General features: G+C 41.6%; 1 protein-coding gene across 1 annotated transcript in view; it reads left to right on the top strand.

Moving 5' to 3' along the window:
- Nucleotides 1-16500, top strand: part of CCDC85A (coiled-coil domain containing 85A) — a 318355-nt gene that overhangs the window by 69014 nt on the left and 232841 nt on the right. Inside the window, 1 exon segment of the mRNA XM_088477559.1 lies at nt 10906-11833. Coding sequence (XP_088333685.1) covers nt 10906-11833 — 928 coding nt within the window.

The following is a 16500-nucleotide window of genomic DNA, read 5'->3' as shown; positions in this document are numbered from 1 at the left end:
GATCACCTGGGACTCCTTTCTTTCGAATGATTGAGACCCTAATTCTATTGAAGCCATGATGGGGAGATGATCTCCCCTCATGCCTAGACCTCCTAATGTCCTCTGTAGTGTAGGGATCTTTTTATATGTTATCTGAACTGATCACCAGAAATTAACTACTGTAGCAAGAGGGTATCCCCGAGTTCGTAGTCATGCCCTACAGTTTTGTTATCAGGTCATTGCACAATTGTGGGCCTGATTCAGATTTGTACGTATACCAGATGTTTTACGCACAACTCTGATGTTTAATGATCGGCGCAGGATCTGTACTGAGCATGTGCCGATTGCTAACTGTGATGGCAGTAACTGTTTTCCCTATGCCACAGCATGATTGATATGCTGCAGCCATTTGGGGCCGAGAATGCGGTGGTGGTGGCCCACATTTTTGAAAATGGGGGCATGTTGGTCCTGTTTTCAAGGCATGCCAAGGCCATGGTCTGTGTCCTCCAAAACAGATTTCCTGGCCCCAGCAGAGTGAAAACACCATCTCAGGTTACTTAGATGGCTGATGTTTTCACAGGTGATCTGATGCTGCATCGTCGGACGCAGCACCGGATCACAGAAGCCTGCAGTGGGCATTTTTTTACACTAGAACCTCCTCCAACATTTCCATATTACCCACAGCGACGTAGCTGCTGTGTACAGTAACTGTCAGTATGACATTTGTAAGCATATTTTTCCACCTGCTGCAGTACTTTGGATACGTGGGGCTTGTCCTTTCCTCTTTTTAGGTATATGCTAAGTTCGACTGGTCATTACCCCTGAAGAGATCAATACTTATATAACAGTATTAAAGTCATGTTTACTTTTTTTTTTTAAATAAACATTACTACCTAAAACGATGTATATTCAAATGGGGATTCCTCATAAAGTGGCAAATTAATAAACTGGTCGTTGCATGACACAAATGCCAGTAGTGCCCGTATGAGTAACCAAATTAAAGGAGTCTGGGACATTCCTGTCGCTACAATAATCTGGATTGATCATGGCTCCCAGAAATATAAAATGCCCAAAATTTAGTCAGAGGTGTTATTGCTGTGCAGATGCAGATTATAGCCTTTTTGCAGAGTATCCATGATGACATGATGTAGTAGCTGAAACTAGCGCATCATGTCTGCACCTGGCTTTTGATGTTGTCGTCGTTACATCTGCCAGCAGAGGGGATGTCATTGACTTCACAGGACAACATAGCAGTCTAGCTGGGAAGCAATGTACTGTACATCAGAAAAATGTAAAAAAAATATTCAAAAGTATTAATAAATAATGCGTGTGTTATTAGAGAACAATTGCTGAAAATATATATAAAAATAAGTAGTTATGTTATAAAATTACATGTAATAGATTAGCAAAAGAGAATATATATAATATTTGCACAGATCTGGTTTGACCTTAAATAGTCATACAAGCAAGCATCCACTCAATCATGTCAGTGGCAAACGCAGGATTTTGAAAGGGGGGTTTCCACACATACTCACACCCCAGCACTCATCTAAAAAACACACATGCAGAGCCCAAAGGCGGTCCTCTGGCATCACTTATTAAATATTATCCCCCTCCCCCCATTCACAAATAGAGCAGTCCTGTGGCATCATTTATTAAATATTATCCTCCCCCCTCACAAATACAGCAGTCCTCTGTCATCGCCCCCCCCCCCCGCCATCCCCCCGCAAGTACGTACAGCAGTGATCTGCCTACATTTATTCATTTGTTAAACATTATCCTTCCCCCCCCGCACCCCCACCCACATTTGTTAAACATTATCCTCCCTCCCCACCACAATACAGTAGTCCTCTGGCATCCTCCCCCACCGCCTGCCGCCCCCCCCCCCTTGCCCGCAAATACATACAGCAGAGATCTGCCTATCCTCCCCCCCGGCACCCCCACCTACGTGATGAGGCTCCAGGACTCGTCAGCGATGGCAGTACTGGACACGGTGTCCCGGCGGCAAGCGCTCTCATCCACTCACATTCCCGGTCATGGTGCTGCTATGGGAACTGACTGGGAGGAGCTTGTGCACTGCAGCTCCCGCTACAGCCAGCCCAGGCAGTGTCGCCGTCTTTACAAAAAAAAAGTTATTCTGTTCCGCTGCTCGCCGGGCCGGCGTTGATGGAGCAACGGGCAGGGGGGGTTTCTAGGTACTCGGAAACCCCCCCTGTGTGCGCGGGTGCATGTCATGGGGCCCATACATCAGCGACTGATTGCCTCAATTCCCCATTCTGCCGACTGCGGGGTCGGGGAATCATAGTTATTCAACATCTTAAAAAATCTTGATTCCCTGATCCTAACCTGAAATTGGATAGAATTGGTGAGTCAGTGAATTTTTTATATGTTGAATTTCCCCGATCTGCCTACCGATCACCGATCATCGATGGCTGCTGTTCCACGGATTAGCGAATCGGGTCAGATCGGCAGAACAGGGAATCGGGGTTCTTTATATAGCTGCAAGCAATAAACAAATTGCAATTAGATGCAGGGCTAATTCTGCAATCATCCAATTAAAAGCAAATTATAATGGTGCTCATCTTCATTATTATTATCATCATCATCATCATCATCGGTGCATGTTTCCTGCTGCCCTGTAGCAGCTGCAAAAGATACAGCTCTTTAAAGGCATACATGCTTGTTTGTGCTTAGGGACGTACAGTAACTAGGTATTTGAAGGCCCCATAGCAAAAGTTTGTAAGGGCCCCTATGCACCACCCAATGGTTAAAAATGTATATAACACATGTAACCTTTGAAAAGGAAGATGGGCCCCCAGCACGCGGCCCAATAGCAGTTCACACCTTGCACCTGTGGTAGTTATGCCAATGTCTGTTTTACTCAGGGTCATTTCTAGGGGCGGGCACTGTGACACCCCTCCCCCTGCTGGCCCTACAGCCGCTGATGTTCTAAGCGTGCTGCATTCCTGTATCAGCAGATGGAGTTGGGTTGCTATGACAAAAGGCCTGTTGTGATTTGACTAGAGATGTGCGCCGACCCCCATGTTTTGGTTTTGGCTTTGGATCTGGATCTACTCTAAATAAAAACAGCTAAAATCACATAAAATGGGCCTGTTTTTGTTCCTGCAGTATAATTAACCTCAATAACATTTATTTCCAGTAATTTCCAATCAATTTTGACCACCTTACAATATTATTTGCTTCATCTAGTTAAGACCAAAAGGTTGCATCCAGCTAGCTGGCTTACTAAGCTAAGTGACACACTGGGCGGCACTAACATGTGGCAGTTCAGTTTCTAATTTCCAACATGGATACAGTGTGTTATACAGTGTGAGTTGGATACACCAATAGTGCACTTACTGTGACAGCAGTGTTTGCAGAGCGGGGTTGCTGACGGTGTCCTCAGTACATGGAATGGCAGTGCTGCGGTTCTGGCAGTGTCTTCAGTGAAGGGTACCGGTGATGTCGGCAGTGCGGAGGTGCCAGTGGTGTCTTTAGTGCAGGTTTGCTGGCTGTGTCGGCAGTGCGGGGGTGCCAGCTGTGTCCTCATTGCAGGTTTGCTGACTGTCGGCAGTGCGGGGGTTGCTGGCGGTGTCCTTAGTACATGGAATGGCAGTGCTGGGAGTGTTCTCAATGCAGGGTGCCGGTGGTGTCGGCAGAGCGGGGGTGCCGGCAGTGTCCTCAGTACAGGTTTGCTGACTGTGTCGGCAGTGCAAGGGTGCTGGTGGTGTCCTCAGTGTGGGAGTGTCAGCAGTGTTGGCAGTGTGGGGGTCGCTAACGGTGTCATCAGTACGTTGGGCAGCAGTGCAGGAGTGTTGGCAGCAGTGGTGTTGGCAGCGGGGCATGCTGCCAGTGGGGGTGCCAGCGGTGTCGGCAGCGGGGGGTGCCAGCGGTGTCAGGTGGCGGGGGATGGTGGACGCCATCTTCTTTTCCTCTTTTGTTCTGTTTTCAATGGACTTAACACTGATTGGCTCAGAGCCGTGACAGACGGCTCTCAGCGAATAAGCGTTAAGCCCACTCAAAGCAAAACCTCGCTACTCTACAGAGGGGTCGCAAGGTTTTGCCTCGGGTCAGGGATCCACGGCAGGCAGGGAAATCTGAGCTGCGCTCGGATCACCCTGGATCCCCGAAATTTGGGTGGGTTTGGATCTCTGAGATCCGAACCCACTCATCTCTAGATTTGACACCCTGCTGGTCTCTGGCAATCAGACTGCATGGAAGGTACCTAATTTCACAAGACTGCAGTCATGTGACTTACCAAGAGGCTAAAGCATTGCCATGACAATGGCCTCCTCTTGTGCAGTGTGCGATTCCTGACAAGTGCCAGGTGAGCAGCAATGGCACTGATAACAGCGTGTTGGATCAGTGCTGTATATATATGACACTGGAGGTGAGCTTGAACATTTATAAATTATATTGGTTGATTCGCAGCAGTAGTTGCAAACTACAGTATGTACTGTAGATTTTTATGTGCTGTGCTGTCTTTTTTATGACCAAGTATACTACACTCTATTATCAACAGGCGCCATTAGATATGATTATGTGTTTGATTGGCTTGTATTTTCACTTGACCCAGATGAGGTACTATATATATTATGTTCTTGTCAGTGTTTAAATTCGGTGCTCATTGGGGGCTGACTAGAGGCAGGGCCAGATTTTACTTTTGGTGTGCACACACCATTGGTGTGCACAAGAATACTATTATTCTGGAAAATACCCATTGGAGTGGCGCATTTATACTGTTTGCAAATAGCCAAATTATCTAGAAACGTCCCTGGTTCTACTGTTCTCTGCCTCAGATGCATTTGTGTGGCCTCACATGTCTTGTAGTCGAGTCATATTAGACTACATCCATCCCTCCCTTGTTCCTCCTCTCTAGTCATCTGACTCTGTCTAGGTACATTGGAGAACTTGTGGATTGTCTGCATTTGTTTATAATCCAGAACAGCAACTGTAAAAAAAGAATGACAAAAAATGTAGTGTACTGTACACTTGATACTTGACTCTGATTACTTCTTCTGGGAGAAACTGATTAAGAACATCTAAACCATCCATGCTATAAATTGCCTGGCACAGAGGAGTATTATATGGAATTTCTTGGTTTTTTTTATTAATAGGAAATGTTATTGATGGAATGAGAGACAATAGTCCAGTGATCTACACAGAGGTCCATAAAAGACAAATAGTTCAATAGTCTTAAATTTATAAGATACATCTATAAAACATATGCACACTATAAAGTTGTCTCATCCATTTTTTTTAAAGAGTATAGTGGGGTAAAGTACAGAGAAAACAGAGGAATAGGAATATAGGGAAAAAAAGAAAGTACAGTAGTAGGAGTAGGGTAGCTGCCCACAGACAGAAAGGAGAGAGGGAGGCAGAGAGGTGGGGTGTGATGCACCTGGACAATTCTACGCATTTTCTAGATAGTGAACAGGTCTCAGAGGCAGCTTGTTCACCCAATTAATTAGTGATGGTGGTTGTTAGATGATATCAAATAAATGCTGGTGGGACATGAAAATTAGACATCCATGGATTCCATGTATTGGTGAAGTACCATAGAATGTTGGTCATATGTTCCAAGAAAGACATATACCATATTTTAACTATGATCTGCCCTATGGTTGGTACCTTTGTTTTCTTCCAAGTAGTTGTTAGTTGACATGTGGCGGATAGGACCGGATGTCGAAACTATTTATTTTGGTGGCGAGAGGCATCACGGACACACACTGGCAAAAGAAAATATTTAGGAGTGAAAGGTATATGTAGGCCTATTTTGGTGCTAGCAAGAGTACTAATCCCGTTCCAAAAGGAAACAAGCCTAGGGCAGCTCCACCATATATGCAGAAATGTTGCAATGTCCAATCTGCATTCCAGCTCAAATTTGAGATTTCTGGGTGTATTTTGTAGAGTCTGGAGGGAACATAGTACTACAAAACAGTTTATAAGCATTCTCTTTAATGCATACACAGATAGAGCTAGAACGCACGATGGCATATATGTCTTCTGAGTCCTCATTATCTAAAGTTTTGCCCAGGTCAACCTTCCAAGCCACCTCATGTGGATCTCTAGCCTTGGAACAAGGAACCGTGAGTTCTGCATAAAGTGCGGAGATAAATACCTTGGTGTCCGTGCCTCATAGGGTTAAGGAATCTGTAGCATTAGGCAGTCTATTAGTTAATCGCGACTTTATCATTGACTGATAATGGCAAATTTGTAAATATTAATAAAAATATTTGTGGGGAATAGAAAATTTGATTTGTATGTCTGTCATTTTTTTCAATACAGAATTCATCTTGCTCTGCTATTAGATGTTATAAAAAGTTGACTGAATTGGGTCTAGAAAACAAAATCCTTCAGAATCCCTCCCCCCTTGGTAGCATATTATCAGAAAGATAACTTAGAGCAACTGATGCAGTGGTTATCGAAACACCTCACAAGTTATATAATAGTGACTGACCTTTTTGAAAAATTATTGATATTGAATTCCACTGAAAATTAGCCCATCACCACAAATCAAAGGGAACATATAATATAATAAATGACTCTGAATATTTGGGTCCATACATGTAATATATATATATACATATATATGTATATATATATTATGTATGTATAGCACACATATAATTAGCATACACATATATTATATATAGCATATACATATATATAACAAACATACACAGACACACTTACTTTTGCCCAGCAGGGAGATGTAGTAGCAGGTTGCTGTTGGGGGCGGGGATGGCCACTTCTCTGATTGCTGGCTGTGGCCAATGTAGAGACAGAGAGAAAAAATGCAGAAATTTGATTTGTCAAGTAGGGGGTTTTGGGTACTCAGAAACCCCCCCTGCATGTGTCTCTGAGTTAGTAACATAACCTGATTGCAGACTGACATTTTATTGTCGCATACATACATTTCTTTTTTGGCAATAGGACAACTCGTGAACATATATTTTCTTCATGAATTAGACATACTCACATATATTTGTAGGTACCTTGTCAGTTAATCTGTTAATTGCATATAATGAAAAATCTAAGCATTCACATTAACCATTCCAGATCAGATTAATCTCCTTTCTTTGATGTTCTTTATAGTAATGTCGCTGAGAAATTACAGGTGATCAGATGATGTTCTGGGAAAGGGAGTTTTAAAAATATCAGAAACTGAACAAAGTTAGGAAAAAACTGGATCAGGCAAGTAGCCTGCATACAATAATACAGTATGCAGGAAAAGATAAGATAGGACATTAAAAAGACTAGTGACATACAGTAGGCCCCTCAGTACCCAGGGCCCCTAGGATGGAGCCTAGGCTTCATAATGGATGATCTAGTAATGAACATATTGAGATAATGTTTAAGGTGCACCACGGGACAAGGAGGAACCTAATTCCACCTTCTTGCCTACTTCCACACCTGGGGGTATATTGATCAAAGTTAGATTTTACATTCCATTTGATGTTCGATTTAGCTCACCTCAAATCGAATCAAATCGAATGTACAATACCCTGTCAAAATACATTTACTACAATTAAATTTTAGAAGGCTTTTCTGAATCAAATTGGATTTGGTTCGATTTTGAACAGTGATTTGATCTTCGATTTTTCATGCTCATGTGCAAATCGAACATCAAATTCCACTGAAAATCGAACCTCAAATCCCCAAAGTTATAGACCTGCTTCATGCTTTAGTTTTTAGGCTCTTAATGCCCAGCATGCAGTTACTTGTGGTTCTCCAAGTACCAGCATGCGGGGGTGGCTTGCTGGCACCTGTAGTTCTACTGTTAAAGACAATGTTTTCTCTTCTATTTTTACACACACTTTAAACAATCAACCCGGCACCCACCGCCCAAGGGTGCCAGGGATAGCCCTGGGCTGTCAGCCCAGAACTGGGGTGCCTAGAGAGGGTAACCACTTTATTGGGGAGTCCCCAACTCCCCAGATATCCTTGGCCTGGGTTGACTAATGGTCAGGGGTAATGCTTTGGCCGGGGGACCCGGTAAAAGGTTTCCCTGGCTTTGGCATAACCCCTCCACTAGAAAGAGTCCAGTGCTGGTTATGGCAAATACAGGGGACCCCTACTCAATTTGTTCCCTGCATTCCAAATCTAGGACTGGCCCGTTTAGCCCATTGCTGGTTGTGCTAAATACAGGGGACTCCTATGTCTTTTGTCCCCTGTATTTTCACAACCAGGACTGGCTATGAAAAGTCTGGGGCGGGTTGTGCTTTTAGGGGGGGACCCCGCATCATTTTCTTTTTAATTGAACAATCTACAAGCATTTTACACAAAGATGCATGCATGGATCTCACTGATCTATGCATGCATCTGTGCAGGTCAGACCTGCTAAAATTAAAGCATAAAGTAGTTCTATTCATTTGGGGATTTGAAGTTCGATTTGGTATTCGATTTCAAATCGCGTATTAGTAAATAAGGTATATGCATATTGGTCTATGTAAAAGGTTAGATGTTTTTCCGATGCTCGATTTTGAGTGGGATTTGAGTGAAATTCAGTTTTAGGTTTGATTTGACATTCGATGTTGCCTTTAATAAATCTCCAAATGCAGAATCGAGTGTCAAATCACTCAAATATCAAAATTGAACATTAGTAAATATACCCCCAGGAGGTCAGTCTGACATGGAGACAACCATGGGGAAGGCATTTTCTGATTGTGTGCACCCATCTCATGGCCTATTCTCACCCCAGACTTGTGGATTATTGTACACAGCTCTTTGGGTCTGCAAACAGAAATCGGCGAGTCTGAAGATACCAGAAGCAATGTTCTTACTCATGGAAAATAGGTTCAACCCAATAGAATGTCTCTCTGCCATTTCATCTTGGATGGCATCTCGCCACCTCAGACTTAATATATCCAAAACAGAATTAATTATATTTCCACCGGCCAATAGTAGTTACCAACCTGATATCTCTATTACTGTTGACAACTCGACAATCAACCTCACCCCACAAGCTCGCTGCCTAAGTGTCATCCTTGACTCTGAACTGTCTTTTGTTCCCCACACTCAATCTGTCTCTAAATCTTGTTACATACATCTAAAAAACATAGCCAAAATTCAACCATATCTTACACAAGGCACTGCAAAAACTCTAATATATGCACTCATTATTTCTCGCATTGACTGTTGCAATAGTCTCCTTACTGGCCTTCCCAAAAACAGACTCTTGCATCTACAATCCATTTTGAATGCAGCTGCGAGGCTGATCTTTATTGCCAAATGTTCAGTGTCTGCTGATCCACTCTGTCAGTCCCTCCATTGGCTGCCAGTCTCCGACCGTATTCAATATAAAATACTTACACTCACTCATAAAGCTACAGTATTAACCAAATCACACAAACATACTGTACATCTCTTCACTTATCTCACAATATCTTCCAACCCAACATCTCTGCTCTGCACAAGATCTGCGTCTCTCCTCCTTACGCATTACTTGTTCCCATGCAAGGTTACAGGACTTTTTTCAGGCTGCACCCACCCTGTGGAATGCCCTCCCATGCACAATAAGACTTTCTGCTAGTCTCCAAACATTCAAGCGTTCTCTGAAAACTCACCTCTTCAGACAAGCTTATCCGATTCCAGAACCGCCCACATAACATTTATAGCTTCCCTATCTAACTCCCTTCTTATAGTTTACACATATCACATTTTCTCTCTCTTCAATTTCAAGTCCTTCTGACCCTAGGCCAACTTTTCAGTGTGACTGGATCACACAGCTCACCAAGAACCTCTGCAATCCGGCTGCACCAATTTGCAATACTGTATGTAGCACCTGTCCTTGTGTATCAACACCTAATTCACTATAGATTGTAAGCTTGTGAGCAGGGCCCTCTTACCTTTAGATCTATCTTTTACAACCCAGTCTTGTTCTATTAATGTTGATTCAAATTGTAAAGCGCAACAGAATATGCTGCACTCGATAAGAAACTGATAACATAATAATAATAATAATAATAATAATAATAATAATAATAATAATAATAATAATATAATAATAATAATTGGACAACATAGATAAAAGGGTGTGATGCAGAGAGGGAGGATGAAATACATTGTAATTTTAAGGTTCTTGTCAGAGAGGGGTAATAAGAAATAGAGGCAGATTTAATGAAGCTTGGAGAGAGATAAAATTGGAGATAAATAGCACCAACAGATCAGCTCCTAACTGTCATTTTCCGAACACAACCTGTAAAGAGGCAGTTATGAGCTGATTGGTTGGTGCTACTTATCTTCAATTTTATCTCTCGGCAAGCTTTATTAAATCTCCTCCATGGTTTGTTGAGTATTGTGATATTGTATCTGTGTTTGAGAATGAATGGCAAGGGACCATGGCAAAAAAAGAAGTGGGAGCTAAAATCAGCAAGTTATTGTACAGTATTATTCAGGGTGCCTGAAATGCTGTTCAGTGCTTGCTCAACTGTCTTGTTTAACTGTGACTTTCCCTCACCTTATAAGTAAATCACTTAGAAAGGAATAAAAAATTAATCCACTCACTGCAGATGCATCGCCCTTAGGCCAATAACTTACCATAATTGAATTATAGTATGGAGGTTCATGCACCTCGCTGTGTATAGGTTAGTTAAATATGTTTTCGTTTTTTTTAAAGATACCTACTGTATAAAGAAAATGTAAAACACAATAATAATAATAAATCCATATAAATATAGATGACAGTTTTTAAATAGGTTAAACGTCAAATTTATAATTTGCTCTCCATCATGTTGATGCTGTGATGTATTATATTACGTTTAATGTATTGCAAGTGGGTTAGAATAAATCACATTAGAGCTGACAAAATGTGTTTTTCCTCTAACTGCAAAAACCACTTGGCAGACTTTCAAGTGAACATTTTATGTATGATTTGACTTTTAAATGAATCCTTTACTAACACCAAATATTCTATTCTTTAAGGATGTAAATCAGAAGCTGCAAGAAGACAACCAAGAACTTAGAGACCTATGTTGTTTCTTGGACGATGACAGGCAAAAGGGAAAACGGATTTCCAGAGAATGGCAACGCTTGGGAAGATTTACTTCAGGGATCATGCAAAAAGAGGTCACTTTATATTTACAGAAACTGAAGGAACTTGAAGTAAGGCAAGAAGAAGTGGTAAAAGAAAATTTAGAACTGAAAGAACTTTGTTTTTTGTTAGATGAGGAGAAAATTGGTGGAGTGGGTAGTCGCTGTTCCATCGACAGCCAGATTAGCCTCTGTCAGTTAAATACAACAACCAGTACTTTTCTAAGAGATGTTGGTGATGGAAGTAGCACATCCAGTGCAGGTAGCACAGATAGTCCAGATCATCATAAGGCAAACTCAACCAATTGTCCAGAAAACCTTCATAAAACCAGGGGTGAAGGAAGTCCTGAACACCAGAAACATGGAAGTGGCAGCCCGGAAATTCTTCAAAAGCCCAGGAGTTCAGCAAGCCCTGACCATCAGAAACATCTGAAAAGTGCAAGTCCAGAACATCATAAAAGTGTGGGTAAAAGTAGTCCTGAGCCACAAAGGCATACTTGTAGTAGCCCAGAAAATCTACAAAAACAGATATTAAGTAGTAGCCCTGAACATTTTAAAAAGCATAGGCCTGGTGGTAGTCCAGAGTACCAAAAGCTGAGCAGTGGCACCCCAGAACATCTTCAAAAACATACATTAAGTGGAAACTCAGAACATCTCCAGAAAGCAAGGGGCACTAGCCCTGAGCATCTCAGACAACATTTTGGAGGTAGCCCAGAACATCTCAAACTTTTGAGTGGGAGCAGCAGGGAAGGCACCTTAAGGAGACAAGTAGCAGATGAAATGTCATCTCATCACAGAAGTGTGTACAATGGAATGAATGGTGGGTGGACAAGCCTCCTGAAATCCCCATTTTCTTAAATGGAGTTTTCTGCATGTGTTAAACAACCAGAATAAACATAACATACATGTGAACAATTCATAAATGCATGCTGTAGCCTAAATAAAAAATGTATATCAATAATGGCCAGTCATTGTCAGGGTTGGACATGCATTGCACACTGTGCCTTTAAATGCATATTAGCAGAAACTATTCTTAACTTTGGTGAATCATACTAGTACAATTCTGAACATTCCTGGCCTCTATTAAAGTAAGCCTTATCATCACATATAGCTAAAGTTTTTGGTTTTTGCTACAAAATCTATGGTTAGTTTAATGTATTGAACCAAATAACTGCTTTAGCATTCAGCACACATGAATACTGACATATTGTACATGCCATTGCTTAGTGTATTTCAAAAAGATTGTGAAACACTAATCCCACTGCAGTCATGAGTTATGTGTGCCCGTTTGGTTATGTACAGTCATTTGAAAAAATAGGTATAATATTGAGGGTTTTATTGTTTAGCCCCAAGTATAATGCATGTAATGAAGGTGTATAATATAGTACATACAGTTTATACTTTACATTAGATGAGACCACAGATGTGAGTGATAGAAAATGTACTCCATTATATATTCTAAAGAATCACACTGTAACTCTTGAATCTCTGCAGGGGGAAATTGCATTAGTGTAATATGCCGCAGCATGTAAAAGTCGTTATTGGTTTTTATACAAAGTGCAAGTTTGTAGCTGAGGCTCTTCATCAACAACTTTATCCTATAGTACCTCTATACGGTGGTTGCCATGTAAATTACTCTGAAAACCATGAATTTAACTGTAGCCTTTGAGTTGAGTAATGCTAATTAGATGGTAACCCATTTAACAATACTTAAAACAGCAATCCCCCAGTTTTTCATCTAATAATAAAAGTACCTCTTACGCATTTGTCTGTCAGTTATATTTCTCCTACGACCTCCTACATATCATTACCACCGTTTGAAAGTCACTCTGATTGTCAGACACAGAATGACCCAGATTTATCACAAGTGATATTCTTGTTATCACTCGTTACTAATCTTACATGGTGCTCCAACCAATCAGCTCCTAACTGTCAATTGTTTAATCACATGACAGTTAGGAGCTGATTGGTTGGAGCACCATTTAAGATTAGTAACAATTGATAACAAGAATATCACTCGATATTAAATATGCCCCATAGGGGGAGATGTACTAAGCTTTGGAGAGAGATAAAGGGGAGAGAGATAAAGTGCTGACCAATCAGCTCCAGTCACTTTACAAACTGAATTTGAAATATGACAGCTAGGAGCTGATTGGTTGGTACTTTATCTCTCTCCACTTTATTTTTCCTCAAGGCTTAGTACATGTACCCCTTAGACTCTCATACTGTCAGCATGTCATATGATGTAAGATGGGGAGATGGGGATGATGTAAAACACAGCCTAGAAGGGAATGTGAAAGTCCCTGTGCATCCTAAATCATGTATCATGTGACTGTGGTTTCTATGGTAGCCTCATAATAATGTGGCAAACCTTTACATTTCCTCATGGGATTGTTGCTTTAATTTTATTATAATACATAATTATTGTATAAGGCGGTATATTTTATAGGTGTATTTATTTGCTGCTTCAGTACATGCTGTCAATTTTATAATGTTGGTTAATAGTATGATCATTAACTGTTATCAACTGTAATTAATTCACTAAAATACAATTAATAACAATAGCACAAATATGTTTTTATGGGGAGGCAGGTTTGTAAATTTTTCTTAACTAATCTTTTGGTGCATTTACCATTTTAATTCATTTTCAACTAATAATTTCTTAACAATTAATATTGCAATGCAGAAAGTCTCCTTAGGGTTCCTCGGCAAATTTGTTGTTTTCTACTTGCAAATGCTGCTAAGAATTGTATTATAAAAATATGCAAATGAAAATTCGTTTTACATATTTAAATGTGATGCGTGTGACAATCATGCAAGATAACTGTGCCTCTTTCTTTACACCTTGATGTGCTAAAGAGCCGTGTTTTATTCAAATGGTTTATTATGAATCATCTGTTTCATATCTATGATATCATGGCAAGCTTGGATATCTGTGTCGAGGAGTGATATCAAGGGGATTTAGATTACCGGAGCTTGTCATTCCCAGTTGGAAATATTAAAAAGGAAGGAGAAACAAATTGGTGACTAATGTAACCTGCCAAATAAGATTGTAAACTATATAATTATAGCTCTGAACAGTGGTGGGTTGAGATTCAGGAAACACTTTGCACATGCAAAGGAGGTGTAGTCCTACTATTTGGGGGCATGCCACATCACATAAGGGGCATGTCAGCACTTTGGAAGAACTTCCAGTCCCCTTTATCTCTCCTACTAATACCCCTTAAATGCCATGTGCATCTAATGCTGGCAAGCAAGTCATTGAAGGGGAATTAGCCAGTAGGAGATATCCACCAAATGTCTCCAAATTGAGACAAACATTCAGATTTTTGGCAAGCAGGATAATCTGGCTGCCCCCTCCATGTTGGTATGTATGACATATCTATGGGATAAGCCCCCTTCCACACCCCCAATAACACCAGATGCTATATCACATTTCTGTATATGCCTCATCTGTCTGTCACAGCCCCTTGTCCACTTTTGAACTCATGTCTGCCATCCTCTGTCTCACCATTAGTGCAGATCACTAATGGTTTTCTAGTATAGAATTCTCTTTGGAGCACTGTAAAGTGACCTTATTGTACATACAGTATATCACAGATATGACAGTCTACACTTGACAATTTGCCAGTTTTACATTGTTTCCCTAGGGAACAGTTCCTGAAGGTAAAGCCAGTGGATCACTGTGGGGGTGGGGTCTTGTGCTTCTCATCATTAGGCCTCTGAGAAGCATGTAATCTCATCCCCTGTCCTGTACATTTCACTTGGAAATGATGCGGGAAGGTGACCCCGCAGTGTTCAAGTCGCTCCTGCTTTGCCTGTTATCGGTGTGAAGCAGGAGGCAGCTACAGCGATGTGTACTTAGAAATGTGCTGCCGAAGAGGCCGAACGAAATGTCACCCCCCCTCGGCAATGACAGGCAGCAGGGCAGGGACTGGACTCACCCTCTCTCCTGTAGTGCTGCAGCAGTGAGACCTTGTCCAAACTTTATTGAAAACGGACAAAAGTGACAGAGCTCACTTCCTGCTTCTTCACTGCTCAGGAGGCAGATAATGGCAGCAAGAGGAGGCAAAGCCAGCACTGGAGAAGATGGTACAGTAAGTGACCTCTCCCCTTAGTAACACGGGAGACTTAACGCTGCCAAAGGTTGCTATGGGAGTGCTAAGTGACCCAGGTACAGCGCAATATTGTAGCCTGCCCTTAGTGTTGGCAGGTTGCAGGCAGAGAAAATCCCTTTAGTACATACTGAGAAGTGGTATGTACAGGGATTTTCTCTGTCTCTACCATTTTTACCACTTAGTACATAGACCCCTTAATCTGGTGGGAGTGTAGTTATGTATGATGACAGTCTTGTATAATTGCTGTTGTGATCACAAGGAAGGGAGAGGAAAGAGTCAGTGTAAATGTTATTTACATGCCACAGCTACATAGATATATTGTCTTTCCTAGGAAATGTATGCCAGTACTTAATCTGAATATTATCATTTGTCCATTTTATTTTTAGATTACTTTAGATAGTTTAACCTTCTACCACATTTATTACATATCAGGGCCATAACTAAACATTTTGGTGCCCTGTGCAAAAAAGAGCATCGGTGCCCCCTCCCCTCCAACTGACTTCCTAGAAAAAAATCACTAGCAAAACTGATGTATGTTAGTAATTTACGATGTTTGTAGATGTGTACAGTCTGTTTAAATGCTGGTAGTATGACTCAATTAAACTAGTAGTGTTTTACTTATAAAGTTAAATTTAATAAGTGTTGGTTTCACCTTACTAAAAGGCAGTTTGACTTTCCAAACTGCTGTAGATGCCTATTAGTTTAAAAATGGCCAAACTGCAGCAAAATGCCCTGCAAACCAACATAAGGTAGCAGCTGTCTGAAGAGCTGACCTGTCAGTCACTGGAAGTGGCACTAGGACCTGGTGCTGGCCACCGCCACCGGACCTGGCTGTCACTATTTCACTGTGCTTGGGACCAGATCTGGCTGTCACTCTTTCACTGTGCTTGGGACCAGACCTACAGGTACTGGACACCGCCACCTACTGCACACTGTGCACCTGACCCAGTAACCCACTCAACAGTTCCTCAACCTAGGATCTGTGGGAGCCTGGGAAGAAAGACATCATGACTTAATGACGTCTCTCCTGTCCCAATAGACTATACGGGAGGTGGAGAGACATGGAGGGTGGAGGCTGTCGGCTGCTGTCGCTTCATTGTGTAGAGCTGGGCTCAGCGCCGGAGCACATCACGCTGTTATTAATAGAAGTGGGAGCCCAGCAGAGAGATTGGTTCCGCCCTCAGGGCTGTTGCGCTCTGTGCAGTGCCACCGACCGCACCACCCTAGTTATGACCCTGTTACATATCTCCAAAAAAGAGCAGTTACATGAAGAGCATTACTTTTCTTGAGTGTTTAAAAAAACAAACTTGGGGCCCCATTAAATTATAATAATGAGTGATATGCTTGTTATCAAGTGTTACTAATCCTA

Source organism: Taudactylus pleione, unplaced genomic scaffold (genome assembly GCF_031769625.1).
Source record: "Taudactylus pleione unplaced genomic scaffold, aTauple2 ptg000201l, whole genome shotgun sequence".
Taxonomy (NCBI): Eukaryota; Metazoa; Chordata; class Amphibia; order Anura; family Myobatrachidae; genus Taudactylus; species Taudactylus pleione.
Note: the sequence above shows the minus strand (reverse complement) of the source record. Positions and strands in the feature narration are given on the sequence as shown.